Source organism: Rattus rattus, chromosome 15, assembly GCF_011064425.1.
Source record: "Rattus rattus isolate New Zealand chromosome 15, Rrattus_CSIRO_v1, whole genome shotgun sequence".
Classification (NCBI taxonomy): Eukaryota; Metazoa; Chordata; class Mammalia; order Rodentia; family Muridae; genus Rattus; species Rattus rattus.
In genome coordinates, this window is record NC_046168.1 from 9402573 (window position 1) to 9428419 (window position 25847).

The 25847-nt window shown below is 41.0% G+C and overlaps 1 protein-coding gene and 2 non-coding genes across 3 annotated transcripts; all 3 read left to right on the top strand.

The window, feature by feature from the left end:
* Window positions 1-5452: 5452 nt before the first annotated feature.
* Hspa9 (heat shock protein family A (Hsp70) member 9) lies at window positions 5453-24419 on the top strand. Its single transcript, XM_032885471.1, has 17 exons — window positions 5453-5885; window positions 7275-7333; window positions 7547-7634; window positions 8684-8865; window positions 10509-10633; window positions 11532-11605; window positions 11696-11802; window positions 12975-13137; window positions 13552-13644; window positions 17925-18134; window positions 19246-19473; window positions 20316-20420; window positions 20945-21062; window positions 22082-22176; window positions 22535-22627; window positions 22838-22978; window positions 23418-24419. Exons 1-17 carry the CDS (start codon window positions 5805-5807, stop codon window positions 23493-23495), a joined length of 2040 nt encoding a protein of 679 aa, XP_032741362.1. The 5' UTR covers window positions 5453-5804; the 3' UTR covers window positions 23496-24419.
* LOC116885109 lies at window positions 18609-18681 on the top strand. The gene has a single exon (XR_004385974.1). It is a non-coding gene; the product is annotated as a small nucleolar RNA SNORD63 (small nucleolar RNA).
* Window positions 19961-20028, top strand: LOC116885110. The gene has a single exon (XR_004385975.1). It is a non-coding gene; the product is annotated as a small nucleolar RNA SNORD63 (small nucleolar RNA).
* Window positions 24420-25847: the final 1428 nt, after the last annotated feature.

Consider the following 25847-nt stretch of genomic DNA (forward strand, 5'->3'; position numbering starts at 1 on the left):
TATTATATACATGTTTCAATGTATATAATTTTCAACTTGTATGCTAGTTTACGTAAATTATATTCAGGGCCACCTGCTGGATTGGATCTGAATAGGCAGGTGTACTTATCTGGAGTCCATTTGATCTGTGACAGGTGGATCCAAGTCTTAGGACTCTTGATTCCTTGAAGCTTATGTGAACTTTAGTTTACAAAAGGATGCATATTAGTATTTACCATTGTATTGAAATCCATATTTTAGAAATATATTTAACAGGTGTCTGTTAGACAATAGGAGTATACTCATGCCTTTGAGACCCGATAAAAGTTATAGGTTTAGGTTAAAAGGCATAGAACATTTTTTCCTCAATCCAGAGGGTTAGTTATACAGAGTGAACAGAGATGTTTTAAGCCTGATGAGAAGTATCTTTAAGTTTATATTCAGGAGACAACCAAGGAGAAATTAAAATCTTAAGCTTGTGACTCAATTGTAAACTGCCAGTGTTCCATTAGCTTATCAGTACTCCATTGATCAATGTTAACAATGAACTTTAAAATAACAATAGCATATAGGGGGAATATGAAACGTTTTCTATTTTTCATACCTTAAATCATTGCTTACATCTCTATAATTTGTATTTATATACATTAAGATATCTTCTTAGACCCTCCAACACTTATAACTTGCGTTTACCAACTTTAAACACCTTTACTTGCAATTACTAACTTAAATATTTTAAAATTTCTGCCAGATTGAATCATAACTCACTTATGTCAGAGCACAGTGTTGATGCCTCTGCAGCCACCCAAGAAGGGAGCAGGATCAAGCTCAGGCCAGTGCCCGAGAAGGGAGGGGTAGGAGCAAGGCCGGGATGCAGCTTCGGGACTGCTTACTTTCCCTTTCTCTCTTCTTTGCTGAAGCTTCCTGGAATGTGGGAGTTGGGGAAGGATTGCTTCTTTGAAATCCACTTCTTTCTCCTAGCTCTAATCAGGGTCCAAAGACTGAAAATATCTATAGGCACTTTACGTAGTCCATGAACATCATAATAATCTTTTACTCTTTCTCCAACTTTCTTCCAGGTTGCTAAATTTATTGTATCTTCCTCAGAAAACCAAGGACAAATCTCTCTACAACATCTAGAAGCCTATGTAATTCTGTGGCTCTATTTCAGTGAAACACGTTAAGAATTAGCACAAATTGGGGTTGGGGATTTAGCTCAGCGGTAGAGCACTTGCCTAGCGAGCACAAGGCCCTGGGTTCGGTCCCCAGCTCCGAAAAAAAAGAAAAAAAAAAAAAGAATTTGCACAAAAAGCATAAAGCTTTTCCATTTTTTCTTTCCTTTCTCTTTTTCTTGACTTTTACTTTTTATATTTTCCTTTTTTTTTCTGAGCCCCCTTATCTATATTTTCCTGTATCTTTTAATACCAAGAAATACTCACCAAGCTCCCTTTTTCTAAGCAACCACTTTTTCAGATATGTCTTTCATTTCATCCCCCATAGTGGAGGCTGATTCTGGATGCCATTCTGATGGAGTTAGCGGGTCAGTCACCTTGGGAACCATGACTGAGTGAGGATGATTATCGGAAAGGCAGGAAGAAGACGCAAGAGACAGAGATGGGAGGGCTGCTGTCAACACCACGCCAGAGAGCAGTGTATTTTCTGTGGCTTTTCAAAGCAAGCAACACAAGCACGACCACTTCCAGGAGGTGAAACACTAATGCTTACATGGTGATTTTATAGTACACAGTATCTATGTTTGACTAAGGCCATTCCCTTCAGGCTTGGACAGTCTCTCAAGGATGTATGTGTAAGTGGAGGAACTTGGCGGGGTATAACATGTCTGTCAGATTCATTCATGATTAATCACAAGTAAGAAGTCAGCCAACGTTAACTCCCGAAGTGCTCCCCACAGTCATGGATGGTGGTGAGCATCTGTAATTCAAGTACCTGGGAGGCTGAGTCAGGAAGATTTTAAGTTTAGGGTTAGTTTGGGTCACTTAACATGACCCTGTTTCAAACTTTTTCAAAATAATATTTAGTTCTTACAGTCTACAAGTTATAGTATAAATCCTATGGATTATATTACAGATTAAATCTTCTCCCAACCTTTTTTATATGCTCTTCAGGGTTGGGGACTAAGTTCAGACACCTTATTTTTCTCTTGGTAGGCACTCTACTGCTGAGTTACCTACATATACCCTGAATTTCACTGTGGTTATCCTATAATAGACATTTTTACTATTCTTTTTTTATTCTACCACCTAAAATTACTGCTATTATCAGTGGAATAAGTCAGTATTTCACTACTCACCTATATATATGTGGACACAAAAGTAAAGACATTTGGTTATGGTGTGACGTACAGGTTCTGGAGTTAGACAGACTGACTTCAAATCCTGGTTTTATCATTCACATATACACACTCCGAACAGAGTCAACTCAATACCAGATAGTATAACTTAGGCCATGTCTAAAAAAATAAAAATAAAAAAGCACCATGTGTGGTGGTGCACACCTCTAATAGCCAACACAACGGAGGTGGAGCCGGGCAGACCTGTTCTTTGAGGTCTATATAGCAAAGGAGAGGTCAGACAGTGGCTCGCAGCGAGACTGGATCAAATAAAGGGAACAAGTGTCATCTCTGTGTGTTATGCACAGGTATTGGACTATCCCTTCTCCTGTTCAGTAGACATTGGACCCCAGGCAAATTATGCATTAGTCCTTTCCCTTTCGGTTGATAACAAATGCCAACAGAGAAAGCAAACGTAATGCTGTACAGTGAGCTGTATCATTGGGCGATGGATCTCGCTATCCATTTCAGTCACTTGAACCCTCCTTAGATTCAATTTGTTTCCTCCAGCCTTCAGGCTGTAGATGCTCATTTGCAAGGCAGTCAGTTCAGAAGGCTCTCCTTCACGCTGGTAAGATTAAAGTATTGTCATGTATGAGCTTTGAACATTTACCTGCCACATCCTCCCCCTTGTGGTCATAAAGAATATTTTTGAATGGCCTGACAAAACCATAAGGAAAATCAATCACGTGTGTGTGTGTGTGTGTGTGTGTGTGTGTGTGTGTGTGTGTGTGTGTGTGTGTGTATGTATCAATCATCTGGATTAAGCTCAGTAGAGGTTTTGCATATAACCTTAGGTTCCATGCTTCAAATAAATTTAGTGAATTTGAGGCAAGTCTGGGATATTAAACTAAATAAGATATATAACACTGGATTCCAGGGCTCTCACTCTGGCTTTTAAGTATGTGGAATAAGAAGAAAAGCAAATACTTACCTTTGTTGTTGTGGTTGTTGCTTCAGGACTTTTAGACAAAGTCTTGCTATCTTAGAGACCCATTCATTCTGGAACTCACTATATAGTTATGGCTGGCCTCAAGCTTTTGGCCATGCTAGGCCAACTTCATCTTTTTAAAATAAGATCTTGCTGTGTAGCCCAGGCTGTCCTTGAACTCCTACTTCAGTCTCAGAGACAAATGGCACACCAGTTTACATGAATACACTGGCTTCAATTATCTTCACCTGCCTTCCTTACTTCTTGTTATAGTCAATGCAAGGTGCAATGGTTTCAACTTTTGTTTTAGTGTTTAGTATTTGTCATTCCTCTCGATGTTCTTCTTCAGGAAACTGTGGCAGAATAACTGTTTTCAGGGGGTCAACAATCTAACTTTGGCCTTGGCAATGTAGTTTCTTAGGTAATTTCTTCAAGTGCTAGATCAGTAAGGATATAATGACAAGTGTAACTTAATGAAGGGAGGCAAGAGGTTCCTTTTTGATTTGAGACTCCTATGTAGCCTGTTACTGGTAATATAGCCCAGGCTGGTCTAGAACTTAAAATGTTCCTCCTGAAAGCTGGGATGAAGTTTGTGCCACTAAACCTGATTTAAGGGATGATGAGTATGGACTCATGGCCTAGTACCTTCTAGGCTAGCACACTTAACAACTCAGATGCAATTCTAGTCCTTTTACTTTTTGAGACAGAGTCTTACTGTGTAGCTGTGTTAAAATCAGATCCCCCACATGTCTTTGATAGAACACAAGCATTTATCACACGAGGACATTTTTAAAAATGCATTATCTATGACTAATTGTAATGTCTGTCCTAACTTAATTAACCTTTTTTGAAACAGGTTCACCGTCTCTTAGTGTCATCAAGCTGCTTTCCAACTCATTGTATCACCAAAGGTGACCTTGTATTTCTGATTCTACTTCCTCCCAAGTGCTGGAGGCTTACAGCACCATTCCCAGCTATCTTTCCTTCCCTTCTTTTCATAATGTAAACTGTATTTTATCTCCTAATTCCACCACTTTCTTCATTACTTGTTACAGTGATGACCACTTTCACTTCTTTTTCTTTGAGATAGTCTCATGTAGCCCATTGGCCTGGAACGAGTGATGAAATCAAAGATGACCGATGGATCACAGAACTGTACAACCACTTCCTACCCAACTATTTTCTATTGATATCAAACTGCTTACCTCCAAAACCAAGTTCTATTTCACTGTCTTTGAATCACTGAACTGTTTTTACCACCATCGAGAAAAACCTGACACAACATTTGTTCAGGTTTTGTCCCTGAAAGGACACACCTCACATCTGTAATCCAGGCATTCGAAAGGGTCAATCTTGCGTTTGAGGACAAACTAAAGCTACAAAGCCACCACATAGCTAAGGCTAGTAAAACACATAGCTAAGGCTAGTAAAACACTGGGGTTGGGTGGGGTGGTGCAGGCCTTTAATTCCAGCACTCCGGGGATAGACTGGCGGGGGATCAAGGCTAGCCTAGTCTATATAGCTAGTTCTGTGACAGCCAGGGCCATATAGAGAGACTCTCCCCGATGCCCAGACATCTACACCCCGTCTGAAACCTTGTCTTAAAAAAAAAAGTCACAGTATAACTAACACCTGGCAAGCGCAAGGTTTGAAAAAGAGTCGCCTCTGGCCCAGCAAACCTTAAGAGCTCAAGTAAGAGCCCTCATCCTTCTCAAGACAAGTCTTTTTTTTTTTTTTAAGATTTATTTATTTTGTGCATGTGAGTACACTGTAGCTGTCTTCAGACATACCAGAAGAGGACATCAGATCCCATAAGACCGCACATATACAGGTGTGCATACTTGAAGCTATGAATAAACGGTGAGGAGAACAAAGGTCCCCTTAACAACGCCTGAGGACAAGATGGCGCCCGCTGCAAGTAGCGGCCTCGGGAAAAACTCCCACGCGCCTACCAGTGAGCGCGCGAGCTCGCGCCCCCGGTACTCTCCAGTAAATTCGCGTGCACTGGAGTATCCAATAAACGCTACAGTTAAGTCCTAACCCGTTTCCTCCACGCCCCTTACACATGCGCTACAGGGCTTCATCCGGAGCCGACGACGCAGGCGCAGGAGGCCCCTCCTTCTGCGCAACTGACGCAAGGAGACTGTAATCGGTTCGTAATTTATCCCGTGTGACCTTGAGTCTTTCCTGCCTCAAGGACCGGGGCTATCTGAAGTAATGCCTGTACGCCTCTCTTCTCCCTCTCTCTCCTCACTGTTCCCGCAGCCTCAGAAGCCGTGGTGAGAGAACGGGAATTTTCAACGATCATTCTGAGGAGCGTGCTCGCGGCGTGCGCCGATTCCGGGAGCAGCGAACAGGAAGTTTCTGGTCAGGCACTACACTCGGCGCCTCAGCAGAACAGCGGGCTTCATTGCCGCAGCGGCCAGCCCCCGCCCCCCCACCCCACGTGGTTGGAGGGTTCCAGAAGCGTAGCCACCGCCGTGCACGCAGCTCCGGGCCTGTGGGGTGTTTGTTCTCGCCCTCGTACCCCTCTGTCCAGCCGCCATGATAAGCGCCAGCAGAGCCGCGGCCGCGCGTCTCGTGGGCACCACAGCGTCCCGGAGTCCCGCCGCCGCCCGTCACCAGGTGAGGAGCTGCCATGCCTTCCGGTAGGGGCTCTAGGCCCCGACTCGAGTAAGGCAGGCCTTGCCCTTCGGGGTCAGACTCTAGGAGAAATCCGGAGCGTAGGAAGGTAACGGACCTTCATAGTCTTTGTTGGCCTTCTTTGAGGGCTTTAGCCTCGAGCTATGCTGAGTCACAATCCTTGGCGTTCTGAAGTCTTTACCCCACTAATTCACGACGTAGTGGCCCTCTAACCTGTAGCACATTGGATGTGCTTGGTCTTAGTAGGTATAGTTTACTGGAAACGCAGAACTATGTACGCTAGACTGTTGAGGGTTGATGGACAGTTTCTCTGCTGTAAATATTCAAGAATGTCGCTGCTGTGAAGAAGTGGGGGGTATCCACATTAGGAACTGAAAATTAAATTCCAACATTCCAACTCCATTCTTTGACTTTTCACTTTATATTTTTGAGACAGGGTTTCTTTGTAGACCTGTCTGCCCGGGAATTAACTTTGTGGGCTTCACATCCCCGCGCCTGTCTCTTCCCCACGAGGGCTGAGATTGAAGGCGAGCACACCCAGCTCCAACGATAGTGTTTTTTTCTTCGATTTACTTGTGATTTTTTGATCTGAAATAAGAAAAAGTACGTCTTTGGAGATTGAGACCTGAAACTCTCCAAAACAATTGTTTGACCAGGCCAGTGGAAATGTATCTGAGAACTTTAAATCTCTACTTGCAGTGCACACGTTATTGAGGTGAGGTGTACAGGGTTGTGAGTTTATTTTGAGACAGGGTCTCACTGTGTAGCCCTAGCTTTTCTAGACCAGGCTTGTCTCTGGCTTTGAGGTCTTAGGAATAAAGGCATTTGCCATTAGGCCAGTCAACTGAATTTTGAAATTTTTGGTGTTTCCTTAAATCAGGTGTTCAGCAAAAGTGGTTCTCTCACACACAGTCTCAGTCTCTCTCTCTCTCTCTCCCCTCTCTCCCTCGCTCCCTCCTCCCCTCCCCCTCCCCCTCCCCCCTACGGGAGTTTGTGTTCGAGCAAGGCACATCTGCCCACTTCCAGGTTGTCCTGAATTGAGTGACAATTTATGGGCTTCTTGTTGGTAAAGGCCAGAGTTGCTTCTAAGCATCACAGTTTGTCACAGCAGATACTGGTACAAGATAAATAATGTCAAAGTTGTACATCCGTTGCAATGTAATTTGTTTTTTCTTTAGTGGTGGCAATTCAAGACAATTTTATGTACGCTTAATTTTACCAGACAAGTCTGGAAAACTTGTAGATATGTGATCTGTAATCTATGTATTTTACATACTAAGGACTAAAAGTTGCATGAGTTTTTTTCAGAATAATTGGAAAAAAACAAGATTCTTTGTAGTTGGTGGCTGATGCAATTTTTTTTCTCCTTAGGATGGCTGGAATGGCCTTAGTCATGAGGCTTTTAGATTTGTTTCAAGAAGGGATTATGCGTAAGTATAACCTCACTCTCTGAGAAAAACACACATTGAACCTCAGCTATGATGGGTGTATTTGTTAACATGGAACTATTCCTCTTTATCGCTAACTATTCGTTTGTATTTGTAGTTTATTTAGTGTGCCACTCTTAACACCAACATAAAACACAGTTCTTCTTGTCATTGGAGACCATTGTTAAGATGACCATAGTATTTCATTTCTTACAGGTCAGAAGCAATCAAGGGTGCAGTTGTTGGTATTGATTTGGGTACTACTAACTCCTGTGTGGCTGTTATGGAGGGCAAACAAGCCAAGGTGAGAATAAATTGAAGCCCGGGGTCATTTAGATATCTAGTACATAGGAATGGCATTAAGTACACAGGAATGCTAAATCGGAGCCCAGCTTGATGGTGGACACCTTTAATCCCAGCAAAGTCAGAGGATCTGTGAGTTCAGGACAACCAGGGCCACACAGAGAAACCCTGTCTTACAAACAAGCAATGATATGTTTAGTTTGGTGCTGGTTTTTCCTCCTGAGATACTGTATCCTGGGCCAGCCTCAAGGGTGCTGATCACAGGCATTATTAACCACTCTAGGCTTCTAATTTGCATTTAAAGGCTGCTTTTGCCCCACTGCTCCCCTCCGCCCCAAGCTGAGGACTGAACCCAGGGCCTTGTGCTCTACCACTGTGCTAATCCCCAACCGCTTTTGCTTTTTTAAGACTTAGGAATTAACCTTTGGGTGTTCATAATTAAATGGATCTAACTTCCAAGAGTACAAGTGAAACATGGACTTTGGGGAACTGGTGGTGATGTCATTAGAGGACTTGAAATGGCTTGCTGTGTTAGGAGTCCAGCAAGACTGGAGGTCGGAAGCTTCTACTCAACTAGAAACAAGGAGAGCTCCACATTTGTGTTATGTAGAGGTTGTTGAAGCCTCTTCAGCAGAATACACAAACTTTCTTTTGAGTTGTCAAGGCTTAGAGCTCCTGGGAATCTATAGTTGTCCTGCTTCTTCTTTACCCATGCCTGCACTGGGTACTGGCTGAAACCCCACATGTTTGATACTAACATAAGTCCTTCTGTTGTCCTCATTTATGCTGCTCTCTATTTTTTGTCTGAAATTTTGGCTTCTGTATGCAATTAACAGTAGTCATAATAAAGGTGGTATGGCTATAGTCTTCTGCGTATATTTGAAATGGTATTTTTGTAGGATTCACAACAATAAAACATGCCAGTTTAGTGCATTATCCTTTCAGCATTTTTATTTTAAATACAATTTAAGCCGTGGTTGTATCTCAAGTCTTGGCTACCAAGAGTCCAGTGGTGACTAGTACTTTAAACAGTGTCTTTGGGAATTTTAGGTCCTGGAGAACGCCGAAGGTGCCAGGACTACCCCTTCTGTGGTTGCCTTTACAGCAGATGGGGAGCGACTTGTTGGTATGCCAGCAAAACGTCAAGCTGTCACTAACCCAAACAATACCTTCTATGCTACAAAGCGTCTTATTGGACGACGATATGATGACCCTGAAGTACAGAAAGACACGTGAGTACTAGGAAGCACCAGTAACCCAGAAGACTTGCTGGGGCTTTGATCCCAGTTCTGTGGGGGCCTTGATCCACTGTCTCATTATTGTTCTTGGGGAAAAGTCACATCCCACCAGACGAGTGCAGTTTTTAGTTTTTTGAGAGATGGTTTTGTGTGTACTCTCGTGGAACTCATTCTGTAGACCAGGCTTGCCTCAAACTCAAATCCTCTTATCTCTGCCTCCCTAGCGCTCAGACCAAAGCATGCACCACCACTGCCTGACTCTTTTCCCCCCCCAGAGCTGAGGACCGAACCCAGGGCCTTGCGCTTGCTAGGCAAGTGCTGTACCACTGAGCTAAATCCCCAACCCTTTCTATTATGTTTTTGTTTTGTTTGTGGGTATGGTCATCCTCTGTCACTCATCCTCTGTCATGTGACAGGAGACCAGCCTATACCTTGCACAAAGTCCATTTTCTTTCACCATGTAGGTCCTGGCCATTGAAGATCAGGTTATTAGACTTGGCAGTAAGAACCTTTATTTGCTAAGCTCTCTTTGGTCCAATTTTGCACCTTTTTTTCCCCTTAAATTGAGATTAAAAGTGAAAAATAGGGGCCAGGTAGTAGTGGTAGTACATGCTTTGATCCCACACTTGGGAGGCAGAAAGGCAGGTAGATTTTTGAATTTCAAGACAGTCAAGGTTACACAAAGACATCCTGTTTTGAAAAACCAAAAGAAAAAGAAAAAAGACTGCCCAGCTGTTGAAAAAGCTGGGGATTCTTTTTTTTTTTTTTTTTGCTTTTTCGGAGCTCAACCTAGGCCTTGTTGAGTGCCTACCTTCTGAGCTAAATCCCAACCCCTGGGTTTGATTCTTAACACCTACATGGTGCCTCACAAACCATTGGTAACTCTAGTTTCTGGGAATCTGACATCACCTGGCCAGGCAGACTAAACACCAATATATACGAAATAAGTAAAATTTAGAAAAACACCAAGTTTACTGTTATCTATGTTTTCTTAGGAAACTGCCTTTTTTTAAAAAAGTAAGATTTATTTTATGTATGTGAGTACACTGTCACTGTCTTCAGACACACCAGAAGAGGGCATTGGATTGGATCCCATTACAGTTGGTTATGAGCCACCATGTGGTTGCTGGGGACCTCTGGAAGAGCAATCGGTGCTCTTAACTGCTAAACCATCTTTCCAGCAAGCCCCCCCCCCTTGTTTTTTGTTTTTTATTAAATAAGTTTGAGGTATGTGTTAAACATTTGAGACTCACTTGGATGGACTAGCTGGCTGGCTCAGAGGGTAAAGGCACTTCCTGCCAAGTCTGAAAATCTGAGTTTTACCCCAGGGCTAGCATGGTGGAAAGACAGAAGCAGAAAACACCTGAAGAGTGTCCTTTAAGGTCTGGGGGTGGAGAATGAATTTTACACAAATGTTGGGTAGACCTGGTTAGCTTTAAGTTAGCCTAGGTCAGTGTTCATCCATCATCTTCCTTTGCATTCATACTTCAGTTTTGTGACTGGGTAGTATTTTATTGTAACATTTTCTTAGAGACTACCTGGTCATTGTACAATTTAAAATGGATGTGATATGTGATGTCCTTGCAGTAGTAAGTTTCACAGGATAGTTTTCTTACATGATTCTTTTTATCTTTAAGTAAGAATGTTCCCTTTAAAATTGTCCGTGCCTCCAATGGTGATGCCTGGGTGGAGGCTCATGGAAAACTCTATTCTCCGAGTCAGATTGGAGCGTTTGTGTTGATGAAGATGAAAGAGACTGCAGGTGAGGGTTACTTCATTCACATCTAGGAAACAGGACGTGCTGTTTGTGTCTCTGCTGTTCGTGTCTCTGCTGTTTGTGTCTCTGCGGTAGTACTGACTAACCTCATGTTCTGTGCATGATGGGGTCAAAGCCTTTTGCATAGAAAAATTTAGGAAAGGCAAAACTTTGAGACTCTTCATACTTAATCTGCAAATTGAGTTTAACTTTCCTAATGATACCTGCTGGGAGTTGTTTTTCCCCCAGTAGGGTTGCATGGTAGTGTTTTGTGTCAAAAGCCAGAAAGCTACACGGTAAACTTGAGTTTAAAGGTCACTGGATATTGATAAGTCGAGCCTGAAATGCTAAAGGTGATTTGGAATTTCCACCGACATCTCTGCTGTTGAGCTGGACAAAAGCACTTCCCAGACCTAAAGACATTTTGGGAAGTTGGAATCAACACAGGGTGGGAATCCCAGGCTGGCTTCAGCTTCACATTCTACAGTTGTAGCCATCTAAGTACTAAGGTAGTTAGAATGATTTGTTTTTTGAGACTAAATTTCATACTGTAGTTATATGCTGTCTTGGAACTTACTTTGTATCCAAGACTGGCTTCAATAGTGATCTTTGTCTTTAGCTTTCTGAGTGCCAAGATTATAGGCATGAGCTACTTTGTCTGCAGGTCTTGCTTTGTAACCCAGGACAGCTTTGAACTCATGTTTCTCCTGCTGCTTCCCAGATGCTAGATTACAAGCTACTAGATAACAGTACCCACTCTTTCTTTCTCCACGTTAAGTCACAAAGGAGTCTCTTGCTCCACAAGAGGATCAGGTGTGGAATATTAGGCTTCATTAATAATTTCGTTGCTTTCTTTTTTCCCCTAACATAGTACCACAATTGCATTTTATTCTTTGTTTCCCAGAAAATTACTTGGGCCATACAGCAAAAAATGCTGTGATCACAGTCCCTGCTTATTTCAATGACTCACAGCGACAGGTAAAATTAATTAGATCTCTTGTTTGCTGGGAGTGGGTAGGGTTCCTGAGTTAAAGGATGGAAAGATAGATTTATTTCTACTTTCTCTAGGCCACTAAGGATGCTGGCCAGATATCTGGGCTAAATGTGCTCCGAGTGATCAACGAGCCTACAGCTGCGGCTCTGGCTTACGGTCTGGACAAATCCGAAGACAAAGTGTGAGTTGATACAGTAAAATCCTTACCTCGTTTATGGGGTGTGTGAGTGTGTGTGTGTGTGTGTGTAACTTCACTACATTTTGTGTTCTGTGTGGGTCTGTGTGTTGTCCATTTGTTCCATGGCATGGATATTGAGGTCAGAAGATAAACTGTGTGAACTGGTTCTTGCCTTTCCCTAAAATAGGTTATGGGTCTGTTTGTCCCGTGTGGTGGCAAGTGCCTTTACCTGGCCGGTCTTCTCTTTTGTTAATTAAAAATTAGTTTTACTTTCCATTACAATGTGTTTGTATTGTATATAGGTATATGCATCTTATTCCTGACACAGAGATGGCAGATTCCACTGGGGCTGCAATGACAGGTGGTTGTGAGCTGCCTGATGTAGGGACCTGAAATGAAACTGGTTTGCGCTCTTAGCTGTGGAACTCCAGCCCCCACACTTAGAGTGTATTATGTGTGTGGTGGGGCATGTTCACAGCACAGTGCACATGTGGAGATCAGGGGACAGTTTAGAGGAGTCGATTCTCTCCTTCCGTGTAGGTTTCTGGGATTGATCAGGCTTGGAACCAGATATCTGCAGAGAAGCCATCTATTCTGACAGCCCTGTGCTTGTAATTTGTTTTGCTTTGTTTTGAAGACCATGTCTTTATGTAACTCTGGCTGTCCTGAAACTTCCTCTGTAAACCAGGCAGTCTTCGAAAAGATTTGCCTGCCTCCCCCACCTCTGGGATAAAGGCGCACACCATCGCCACCTGACTTGTGCTGTGAACTAAATTATATCAGCTATAAGATTTTTCCCGGAGCATTAACATTTCGTGTAGGGAAGCATTATGCTTAGACAAAAAAAGTACTTTATTTTCTCCAAATCTGTTTGATCATTAATTCAAGACCATTGTACTGTTCATTTTAGACCCTTGATAATTTTTTGGTGACCTGTTGACAGATACTTTGGAAACTGTAGTTTGTGTGTGTTACTAATGTCATTCGTCTGCATTGCATGCTTATGATACCATATGTTAACAGGCATATCACTTAGGTTGTTAACTACATTTTACAGTTAATTAAATGTTTCAGGAAAATAGCATGGTTAATAATTAAACTTTGGTATAGTAATTCATTCTTTTGTAGTAGGTTTTGTTTCTTGGGATTTATTTATTTGTTTGTTTATTTTTTAGCATTGCTGTATATGATTTAGGTGGAGGAACCTTTGACATTTCTATCCTGGAAATTCAGAAAGGAGTGTTTGAGGTGAAATCCACCAATGGGGACACTTTCTTAGGAGGTGAAGACTTTGACCAAGCTTTGTTACGGCACATTGTCAAGGAGTTCAAGAGGGAGGTTAGTTACTGCTGTGGTTAATGTGTAGGCCTTGAGTTGTTGAGAGTGTTTTTGTTTACATTGGTTTTTGCTTTGTTAATAGTTTTTCTACACTAAGGTAACTAATTGCATTTTCACATTCATGGATAAACTAAACCATTTTAGTTAATTAGATTGGGAACAAAAGACCAAGTGACCTTGGTTACAGTATTGGAGAAGGAATTTTTAGGAACTCAGAAAAACATATTGATGGGTGGTGTTCAGTCTACTGACATAAATCAGATAACTTATTAATACTTGGTTATTTTCTACAGATCTTTAAAGGTGATTTTTTTTTTTTAATAAAGGGTTGGCCCCTTAATAAGCAAACAAAAAATGTGTTCTACATTGCTACTACAGTTCTGTAATAATTGTCTCACTAATCCTACTTTGTAGACAGGGGTTGATTTGACCAAAGACAACATGGCACTTCAGAGGGTTCGGGAAGCTGCTGAGAAGGCTAAATGTGAGCTCTCCTCATCTGTACAGGTGAGGGATGGAAAATGCCCAGTGCTGAGCATATTTGAATAGTGTGTGTATCTTTTGCTTGCATGTGCATCTACTGCATTTGTGCTTGGTTTCTGTGGAGGCCAGAAGAGGGCATCAGAACTGCCATGTTACTGTTGGTGTTCAGTCTGAGTCTTCTGGATGAGGGCTTAACCACTGAGTCTGTCCATCCCTGAGCTAAAAGATTTTAATGAAAGATTATAAAGATATATTAGAGCCAAATAACAATCATGCTCCTATTTGAATGACATCAGTAATTTAAAGATGTGTTTTCATTTCCCTCTTTCTTCCTTCTCCCCCCACCCACTCCCCAGTGCTGGGATTAAAGTCCTATATCACCACAAACAGCAAGATGAGAATTTTAGATCAGGAGATGATAGCTCATTGGTACAGGACTTGGCTAGCGTGTATATCCCTTTTATATCCCAGCATTGCAAAAAGGAAACTCTGATGAGGTAGTTAAGGCTATTATTACCAAAGCAAGTCTGTGTGCATACTGAGTTGCAGCCAACTTGTGCTATGTAGCATGACTTGTCTCTAACAAAGAAAAACAGGCTTTATTTCTTTGGGGCTCGTAATTGAACCCAGGGTCTAAACACCTACTAGTGATCTGTACCTGTTTGCCCCTGAGGCATTGGGTTTTTTTAAGTTCATGGTACATGCCTGTAATCCCAGTATATGCGAAGTTGAGGCAAAAGGGTTCCATGATTTGAACTAGCTTGAGTGCACATAGATCTCAGCATCTCTTTAAAAAAGGCAAGGCATTAGTAAAAGTAATGTGAAGAAGTAGAATTACTAACCTGGAAAAAATGTTTTAAATGTAATCTACTGCTTTGTGAGTTGCTGGTTCTCTGTCATTTAATAAATTGGATCACCATTCCAGAGAATGAGCTGTCAAACAGATTTGCTCCATCTGAGTTCTGAGATTGTTGACAGTTCTGCCAGGTGAAGCTTCGTTGTCTTAGCGACCAAGCAAGCATAAACTCATAAAGTAGACTTCCTTGTTAGATGTAGGTTGTGTACTGGCCAGGGTGGAATTCCCACGTCCAGTGCTGGGTTCTTGTGATCGCAGAGCTGTGACTGCTTCAGGTTGTTACTTTGTTTCCCGGTAGGAGGTTAGGGGACTGTTGGTTCCTTGGTTGTTGCTAATTAGCTTTTGTTGAAATCTGAATGCTATATAGGAAACCTACCTACCTCTGAGCTCCCCTAGTTTCCAGATTTTCATTGTTTGAAACTTGAACATATTCATTATTGGTATTGACATCATGACATTTGTCCCTGTTAAATGACAGTGTTTAGTGGTTTAGGGTAGTGGTAGAGCTGCCTAGGAAGCGCAGTCTCTGTCTGGGTCCCAGCCTGGAAAAAAAAAAACAAAAAAAAAAAAAAGAGTATGCTGGGGTTGGGATTTAGCTTAGTGGTAGAGCGCTGTCTAGGAAGCTAAGGCCCTGGGTTGGGTCCTCAGCTCTGGAAAAAAAAAAAGAAAAAAAAAAAAAAAAAAAGAGTATGCTGAACTGCCAGTAGATAGCTGATAAATCTCAGAACTTGATACTTGGAGAGGAAGAAGTTGGTTATTTTTATATATAGTCTGTATCTTACTGAAGGATATTATTTTTCTAGTATTTAGTAAAGTATATTAAATCCTTATACACCTGTGATTGTAAATCTGTAAAATGAATCCTTAGAAATATCTCAGTAGATTTACTAGTTTACTATGGAAAGATGGACATTAGAATATTTAATATCAAATGAAATTTTTGTTAGTTTTGGTTTTACTTTTTGTTTGGGTTTTTTGAGACAGCGTTTCTCTGTATAGCCTGGCTGTCCTGGAAATCTGTAGACCAGGATGATCTCAAATTCACAGAGATCACCTGTTTCTGCTTCCCACATAACTGGGATTAATGGTTTGTTCTTAAACACTGGTGTCTCCAGTCCACTCCTAAGATTCTTAGCTCTGTGATTTTGGATGAATCATTTCACTTTTTCTTTTTAACCTACAACTGAGGCCAACAAATGGTAATTTTTCTCTTACAGTTGTGAAGTTTATCAGATGAATATATACTAGTAAATAGTAAGGACCATGTATTAAATAATAAAGGTAAAGGTGACAAGTTAGATCTGTAACCCTAGCACTGTGAAGCTAAAGCAGGAAGATGGTGTCAGTTTTACAGGAACCTGACAGCTGGGTGTGCTGGCTGGCGCGAAGATGAGTTTAAGGTCAGCCTTGCCTGATTAGTGAGACCCTTTGTGTGAGAGAGAGAGCTCTGAGACTGAAAAGGCATCAGCTGGGGTACACAGCATCAGCTGGGGTACACAGCGTGTTAAGGACAGGATAGTTTGAGGTGGCAGGGAAGAGATGACTTGTTGAGAGATGTTGCCATTGTCCCCTCCATTTGGTTCCCAGCACCTGCTTGTAACACCAGTTCAGAGGAGCCGACACCATCTTGTTTCTGTAGATACCTGTGCTTATGTAGTACACATCTACATACATTTAGGTAGCACTTTTTAAGAGTTTTGGAGAAAATTGAGTGTGGCAGTATGTTTAAAGCTCATGGGTAAAGACTGGAGAAAGGTTGGAAAAACTGGGTGCAGATGGAGGAGATAGTAAACATAGACACAGGTGTGGGTTGTTCATCTCAAAATCATTAAGTACAGAACCTAGAATTACTAAACATGGTCAAATTATGATTTGTGAATTAATAAGAGTTAAGTGGTAGAGTTTAAAGTGAGGAAGGCAGGCAGGACTTTGTCCTAGAATGGCTTTATCTTAAAAGTTAGTTAGTGGTCCCATGCCAGGTGTAGTGACACTTGAGAGGTAGAGGCAGGTGGATCTCTTGAAGTCTGAGGTCATCCTGCTATACGTAGTTCTAGGACCTCCAGAACAACATAGTGGGGCCCCGCTTCAGACACATAAACATACACACACACACACACACACAGAGTAGTTAGTCCTAGAAAGCCATCAGTAATTAGATATGGCTAGTGATTGCCAATTTGAATGAGACTGTTTCTGTTGACAAAATGGCCAGATAGCATTGATCTTATTCTGATTTGTCATTTAACTGTCTATGTCTAAGGTCGTTTGTCCTGAAGAAAAGTACTTATCTTCTCTCAGGTTGTATATTCTATTAGCCTTTGATAAAAGTGTAAAGCAGCTTAGGGGGTGAGGGGTCTGGATGTGTCCTCGCTATTAATAGCAGTCTTTGAATTTCACTAGTTTAATTTTTAAACTGTTCTTCTAGTTACATACACATGAACATGTATTTATTTGCTATGAAATAGATTGAGTGCTGAGATTAGATAATGTGTTATATACACTTCAGTATATATTACACATAATAGAGGATAAGTTTTAAGATATTTTCATACAAATATGTATCACCATATCAACTCTAAATATCCTTGATTGTACATTTTATGGCCCCAAGCTATGGGGTTTAGGATTAGGTATTGGCTTTTCCTTTTTAAATACAGTAACCAGTTCTCTGTGAGTATAGTGGCAGTACGAGTCAGGGTCACTTGCAAATCAGACTGACCTTGAGTTCAGTATAGCTGAAGATGAAGAGGTTAATTGAGAACAGTTTTCTTTATACATTTCTTTATACATGTGTGATTTCTTTCCCTTTTTTATGATTTTATTTTTATGTATGCAGAGAGAATGGAAGAAGGCAATTGAGGATGATTACCAGTAGAAGGTAGAAGAGAAATCAGAATCCTTGGAACTTTAGGCAGTCTTTAGCTAGGTGTTAGATATTGATCTCTGGTTCTCTCCAAGAATAACAAGTCCTCCTAACTACTGAGCTCTCTTTTTAGTCCAGACATGAGATAATTTTTAAACTTATTGTGAAAGACAACCCCACAATATGGTTCTTTTTGTTTTTGTTTGTTTTCTCTATGGGCTGGTTTTTCTCTTGGCTAGCCTCAAACTGTTTCTACCTCCTTAGTGCTAGAATTAAAGGCGTGTGCCACCACTGCTCAGTCACAATATAGTTCTTAAAGATCTTTTCTGCTATTCTATATTTGTCAAATGGTAATTATTTTTTAAGCTTGTCTACTTCAGTCTTCGTTGTTACTATGTGTAGACTCCATTAAAATAGAGTCTATAGTGTGTATTTCTACTTAGGAATCATTGTGCTTGGTAGCTACTCATTTAGTAAGGCCTACCCTATGTGCCTTTCAAGTCCAAGGTTATGGTTTTAACTTTGAATGGGGGTATCAAAGTACCAATTGGGCTGGCTACCTACTGACATGTAGTTCCTATGCAGACTGAAATCAACTTGCCATACCTTACAATGGATGCTTCTGGACCAAAGCATTTGAATATGAAGTTGACTCGAGCTCAGTTTGAAGGCATTGTCACAGATCTAATCAAGAGAACTGTTGCTCCGTGTCAGAAAGCTATGCAGGATGCAGAAGTCAGCAAGAGTGACATAGGAGAAGTGATTCTGGTTGGTGGCATGACGAGGATGCCCAAGGTATGGACTCATGGTATTCCTCATAGAGGAATGAATACATAATTACATTCCTGGGACAAATGGAATATGTTGTGTGTGAACAGGAATATGATCCATTCTACTAGTGTTCTTTAAAGGGTGGTAAGACCAGACTCACCAAAAAGTGCTTTTAGTTGCCTGTGATGGCTCATGCCTGTGTAATCTCAGCAATTGAGGATAAAGCAGGAGGATGGCCTTGCATTCTAGGTAAGATGCAACTACATACAGAATTATATCTTGCATACACATCCCTCAAAAAAAAAAAAAAGCTTATATAGTTTATCTGGAATAAAGGATGCAAGAAAAGGTAGCAGGGAGGATCCTAATCCTACTCTGGTAAAGATATTGTTAAACCTTGATAGTAGCCAGTCCTTGGGGGGTGTTTTGGACACATCTTCCCAGTAGTACTTGGTGGTTGCAGGGGGTGTGGGGCTGCTTGAATTTCAACAAAGGTTTGTGCAATGATGCATTTTATTAATCAACACATCATTCTGAAAGCAGATGTGTAGAGAAGTAATAACTGAGCACAGACTTGTTGAAGGCACAGTTGGGGTTTGGTAGCCAGATTGAATTATCTGAGGCCCAAGTTAGTGATGCATTTATTTTGGTAGTGGTTTGTTCTTTTTCTCTGTTTGAAACACCTGGATGTTGGAAAATGAGCTCAAAATAAGCTTAGACCTAGGATTCTGGTTTATGAGATATTAACACATTCTCCTAAGATGTTGTTCACTTTTGTTAGCTCTAATACACAGGCTCACAAACTCTCCTCTTTTCAGCTGCAGACTTGACATTACTACTTCCTTCAAATTGGTCAATTGTGTAGAATATGAAAACTATATTTTATAACTCCTTGTTGTCATGTGCCTTCCGTTTCAAATGATGTCCTCTGGGAAGCTAGATTACTGAAATAAACTATTCTCTAATTTAAGTGGACAGTGAATGAGATGCTCTGAAGTCACACACAAACAAGAAGTCAGCCATCTTGAACCTGGATCTCTCTGACTTGCTGTCTGGCAGGAATATTAGTGTTCTGTTCCACTCCAGCAGTTGCCCTGTGTGTTGACTAACAGGTTCTTTTCTTCCGGATGCTTAGGTTCAGCAGACTGTGCAAGATCTTTTTGGCAGAGCCCCAAGTAAAGCTGTTAATCCTGATGAGGCTGTAGCCATTGGAGCTGCCATTCAAGGAGGTGTGTTGGCTGGTGATGTTACAGATGTGCTACTCTTGGATGTCACTCCCCTCTCTCTAGGTATTGAGACACTAGGAGGTGTCTTTACCAAGCTTATTAATAGGAACACCACTATTCCAACCAAAAAGAGCCAGGTAAGAGCCATTCTTTATTCTTAACCTCTTCTGCTTCCAGTCACTGTATGAACTTTTTCTTTAAAACTTTGTTTCTAAGTCTATACTAGCAGACTGGCTGTTTGTTTGCTTTTTGCAGTTCCTGGAAAAGTTGTTAGACCTCAACTAGCAGTTGCCTTTAAAAGGCTATTGTCATTTGCTACCAAAATCCTTGTAGTCTTCTGTTATCAAAGGCAAAGAAAATCCTGGCTAGGGACATGGGAGGAGGTTTGATTTCTGGAAGAATGATGGGCACTACCAAGCAGGGATTTATGGGCATGACATGGTCTTAGATGAAGAATTACTTCTTGTGGCTCTTAGATCATGCCAGCACTTGGGGCCTTGAGGAGTGAAAATTTATTAGAGTTTGAGAACTGCCTACTCTGAGTAGTGTGAACATGTCTCCAGTATTATATTTCCAGACTAATTTAGTCGTCAGTTTTCCTTGAGAACTCTAGTTCTGGTGTTTGTGCAGTGATGTATTTGTCAACACATCATTCTGAAGGAAAGTGTGGTGACGTCTTATTACTGAGCACATTGTCTCTGATCCTCTTTTCCTGGACTGGCAAACAAGTATTTAAAACCTTGTTTTGATGCATTAAACTTTAAGGCTTAAAGCCTCACCTTATACAACATAACTTGCTTAAATTAGCTGAAGCAATAGCTATTGTGTGTCCTTTTAAACTAACCCTGCTCCTGCCCTTCCTTTGTCCTGAGAGTTATAGACATTAGGAATTACGCAGTATCAGAATAAATTTCTCGTTAGCCTTTTCTCTATAATAGGTATAGTTAAATCAAGATTACCAGGTTTTCTTTTTCCCTAGGTATTTTCTACTGCTGCTGATGGACAAACTCAAGTAGAGATTAAAGTGTGTCAGGGGGAAAGAGAGATGGCCGGAGACAACAAACTTCTAGGACAGTTCACTTTGGTAAGTATTTTGATCCTGAATGTCATGATTTTGGTGTGCGAAGTTAACATCTTAATCTCCAAACTGCTGACATACAGGCATATTGTGTTGTTTTTGACAAGTTTTTGTAGGTGAATTATAAAACTCATGATTTTAGGTTTTACCTAAAAGTGCTTTGTGTTTTCAGAAATTTGAAAATGTTAAAAGCCTGGTAAATGTTCAGACTCAGAAGCAATGCTAAATCAGAAGTTAAATTTTATCTTGATTACTCATTTCAGAATCACTTAATGGTCAGCATTGCTACAGTAAAGAAGTTTCCTCATTTGCTGTAATCTCTAGGCACATATAGCCATCATGGTCATTAACTCCTTGAAGCCCAGTTGCTTTCAAAAAGCACTAAAACTACTACCATCACTTTAAATGTCACGTTTTTGTACACTCAGTGAAGATACCATTTATTTTAGGAAGCAAGTGGTTGGTTGGCCTGTTTCGAAATGAGAGTACATGGGCCTCTCAAAGGCGCTCACTCTGGATATTTATTTTAGATTGGAATTCCCCCAGCCCCTCGAGGAGTGCCTCAGATTGAAGTTACATTTGACATTGATGCCAATGGGATTGTGCACGTTTCTGCCAAAGATAAAGGGACAGGACGTGAGCAACAGAGTAAGTATTTAGACTGTAAATGACGTGTGAGCCTAAGGAGGTCTCCCAGTATAGAGTGTGCCTTCCTAGCATATGTGAGGCCCTAGGTTTGGTTAGCATCAAAGAAAAAGGGAAGGTGGCCATTATCAAGAAACAGCCTTTCTCCCCTAGGAAGGTTGTTACTGTACGTCACCACTTTAGACTTACTTTTACATGGTGTATGGGTGTTTGCTTGCGTGTATTTCTTGCACCTCATGCATGTCTGTTTCCTTCAGAGGTTAGAACAGGATATCAGATCCCCTGGCAATGGACAGTTGTGAATCTTAAACCCAGCTTCTCTTAAGAACAGTTGCTTTTGGGGTTGGGGATTTAGCTCAGTGGTTGAGTGCTTGCCTAAGCCCCTGGGTTCAGTCCCAGCTCTGAAAAAAAGGAAAAAAAAAAAAAAAAAGAACAGTTGATTTTTAAACCACTGAGCCGTGCCTCCAGCACAAAGCTCCACCCCCCCTTTTTTTTATTTTAATTTTATTTATTTATTTTTTTATGGTTAGCTGCCTCTTAAACTTATAAAGAGTTATGTTTCCAGACACCCGGGTGTTTTTGTTTTGCTTTGAGACAGGATCTCACTTTGTTTCCCTGGATGCCCTAGAAGTTGCTAGGTAGACAAGACTAAAACTCTGAGATCTGCTTGCCTCTTTCTTCCAAATCGTGGGATAGATGTCTGAGCTTCTATACGTATAACATGAAAGGGGGTATAAACAGGCAAGCCTGACCTTGTGGATTGCTGAAGTAGCAATTTGTTGGAGGCAGATCACTGGATCATTCTATACAATTTACTTACAAGGCTGTAAGTATTCGTTATTATATAAATAGTGGTGGTCTGTGGCCATGGCTGGTCTTGAACTCTGATCTTCCTGCTTCTCAATGCTGCAATCAAAGGTGTGTGTGTGTGTGTACCACCATGCCGAGTGTAGTAATTTCTTAATGCAGTAAAAGAAGGGAACTAAAGAGCTGCCTTTTTTTTCCCCCCCTTTAAACTACAGTTGTAATCCAGTCTTCTGGTGGATTAAGCAAAGATGATATTGAAAACATGGTTAAAAATGCAGAGAAGTATGCTGAAGAAGACCGGAGGAAGAAGGTGATTGCTTTTGTTGAGCTCAAGTTTGGGCAGGTTACGGATACCCACCTTCTCTCACTTCTCATCTCCTAATGTCTTTGTTTAATGTGAGTTACACAGTGTAGTCAGGATGTCTGAGACAACCCCCACATTTGTCAACCTCCCTGATACCTGGGATCACAGGCACATACTGGGTTGGAATGTTCTCTTTAGTCATCCAGTGTTAAAATTTCCATGTCACAAAAGCCAGCTCAACTCTTGAGACATGCCAAGTACTTCAGCTAATAAACTGTGGCGAGTAACTTCTCACTTATTATAGAAGCTAAGAAACTTTGGTTGATTGGAAAGTTTTTTATGTTGAACTAATACTTTTTCTAAGGAACGTGTTGAAGCAGTTAATATGGCTGAAGGAATTATTCATGACACAGAAACCAAGATGGAAGAATTCAAGGACCAGTTGCCTGCTGACGAGGTAACAATTCAAAAACATTTTCACTGGTTCATTGAATCTCATTTTCCTTTGGGTTTGATAGTGATTCGGTTTCTTAAAAATATGAATAAGGGTTGTAGGTGGGGAGGCAAAAACTATTTAGAAATATGAATAGTAAATTACATGTAATGAGACAAGAGACCTAGATAGAAAAGAGGATTTGTGTGTGTGATTGTGTTTTGCATTTTCCAGTGCAACAAGCTAAAGGAAGAGATTTCCAAAATGAGAGAACTCCTTGCTCGAAAGGACAGTGAAACAGGAGAAAACATTAGGCAGGCTGCATCTTCCCTTCAGCAGGCATCATTGAAACTCTTCGAAATGGCATATAAAAAGGTACAAGGGGGGGCTAGAGAGATGGCTCAGAGGTTAAGAGCACTGTCTGCTCTTCCTGAGGTCCTGAGTTCAATTCCCAGCAACCACATGGTGGCTCACAACCATCCATAATCAGGTCTAGTGCTCTCTTCTGGCCTGCAGGTGCATACATGCAGGCAGAAAGCTGTATGATGTATACATAATAAATAAATAAATGTTTAAAAAAAAAAAGGTACAAGGGCTGGAGGGGTAATTGGGGCCTAATGACTGGGGTTCCCTGTATAACCATTTATAGAATTGAGGATACTGTGAGTAAAATGTCACAGAATAGTAGGGAATACCATTGCTGTACAAGAGGAGGGGAATCAGTACAAGGTGAGGTCTGTATGATGAATGAAGCCTGTTGAACAGGGAGCAGACTTGTGGCTTCTTAGTGATTCTCAAGTATTTTTCTCAACAGATGGCATCTGAACGGGAAGGTTCTGGAAGTTCTAGCACTGGGGAACAGAAGGAAGATCAGAAGGAAGAGAAACAGTAATAGTGGCAGTGCATTGTGGAGCCAGGACATACTATGAAGCTTGGGAGTAAAGGAACTTCCTGAGCAGAAAAGGGGCAAACTTCAGTCTTTTTACTGTATTTTTGCAGTATTCTATATATAATTTCCTTAATATATAAATCCAGTGACAATAGCTATAACTCATTTAATGGTAATAAAGTCAGCAATAGCAGGTTCACACTTCTGTAACTAGTCTGCTGTTTTCAGCTACACGTAAAGGGGTGGGATGGGGCTGTGTACCAATCATTATTAGGTAAATCTGGTTTGTGCTGAAGTAGCTATGTTTTCAAGATGGAAGCCCATTTCACATGCAGTAGAGGTAATCTGTCATCGACCTTGAATTGAGGTCATATGCAGATGCTTGTTGACCAAGAGCACTGCTATAAATGACCTGTGTGTACATTTGCTCCTTCAACTGATGCCTTGCAAGACTAAGCTCTCTGTGTCGTGGTCTATAGGTGCAGAAGTTAGGTCAATGGATAACAGCTGTGTTAGCCATAGCTTAAAGTGATCTATCGAGAATTATACAAGCCTCTCATGGGCCTAAGGCATACTTCTCCAGCTACCCTCTTGGGTGGCCAATGTCTGACATCTATATTCTTGATGATTGTTCCTTTTTCATCCATTCTGGATCTTTTTTTTTTTTTTTAAATAAAATTCTGAAAGCCTCTTGATCTCCTTTGTGAATGGTAGTAGCTCAAGGACTATGACTGTACCATCAGGTTTGTGAATAGAGGTAAAAAAATCAACACTGGCTAAAAGGTTGAACAAATTAAACATGGGGAGGGACTAATAACATGTTGGCATGTATGCTGGATGTGGAAGCCCACTCAGGAAGCAGTGTGAAGCCAGGTGGGGGCTACACAATAAAACACCCCGTCTTAATAAAATACTGGCATAAACGAATCCAGTTGTTGTAGTCTTCTATCTAGAAAAAACTAAGTGCTGTTTTTACCTTGAACAAATTTTGAGCAGAGTTGATAAAGAATATAGTATTATCATTCAGAAGTCCTGATGTCTAATTCCAGTGACTCAGAACAATTACCCCGAGTTTTTTTCATTTTTGGTGTTCTCTCCACTGTCCTGGAGAGAAAGACAACTTTGTATAGTCCTTTTTTATTTTTTTGTCTATGGTTATGTGCACACATCCCTGGAGCTGTAGCTATAAGCAGCTGTGAACCTGGTGGCACTTCATGGGCCATTATGTGCTGTTGATCTTCCTACATAAATCCCTTTATTTTATTTATTTTTTTTTGAAACAGTTTCACTATGTAGAATGCTAGGTTTAAAGGAATGTACTACCAAGCCCACCTGATTTCAAACATTTCAAAGCAGGTTAGGGTTTCCAAGATAGAAAAATAGGACATACAGCTATTATAAGTAATTAGTTCATGTGTAAACAAATCAAGGTTCTTGAAGCAGCAAATCTCAGTTTTCATGTTCTGCTTGACCCTTGAGCTTGTTGAATTATTTGTACCCATGTTGGAAAGCAAACTGTTGTAAGGATTTTCCCCTTCTGATTTTAGGTACTTGGTTTAGAACCCTTTGAAGTCTTCCATCTACCTTTCTGCTCTTGGTCTAATGTATGGCAAAATACACCAAAACTTAGGGTTGTTCAAACCAAACCTTTTGTTTAAAAATGTTAGCAAAAGTACAAATAGATTCATGTACTTTACGATATCACTTGGTATTGTCCTAATTTTCAATTCCAGGGGATCAGGCACCCGCTGCCTAGTTACACGGCAAATGCATGTAGTATACTTAAATACGTGGGAGGCAAACCACCAATACTTCATTATAGACATCAAGCCATCTGTGGTAGTGGGTGCAACTTACCAAACCCAGAAACTTAGCAAGTTTTTTATAGGCTTAGTTTTTGACAGGCTGGCTAGGTAGCCTAGGCTGGCTGGCCTCAAATTTGAAACAAACCTTTAACTTGAGTGGTAGGGTTATAAGCATGTATCACTACACCTGACTGCATTTACTTCTTATCATTGGAGACAGAACCTGGCGCTTAAGCCCCTGGGAGTAATCCCCCAGCACACAATGCTGTTTTGTTTTGTTTGTGTGTTGCTGCTAAGGATCAAACTCAGAACCTTGTTTTAAGCTAGCTCCATTGACAGCCCCTTACAAAAGGCTTTTGTTGTTGTTTTTGTTTTGGGAACAGCTGTGCAGTGGAGTTTAAATCACCATGCTCAGAAATACAGAAATTCTTGATCATAAAGGGAAAAATTGATAAAGCCCAAAGTATAAGTGATGCTTCCTGAGCAGCATAATTTGGTCAGAATAAGCAGCAATCCTGTCAGCTTGGTGCTGCACTGGTATGTCTGGTGG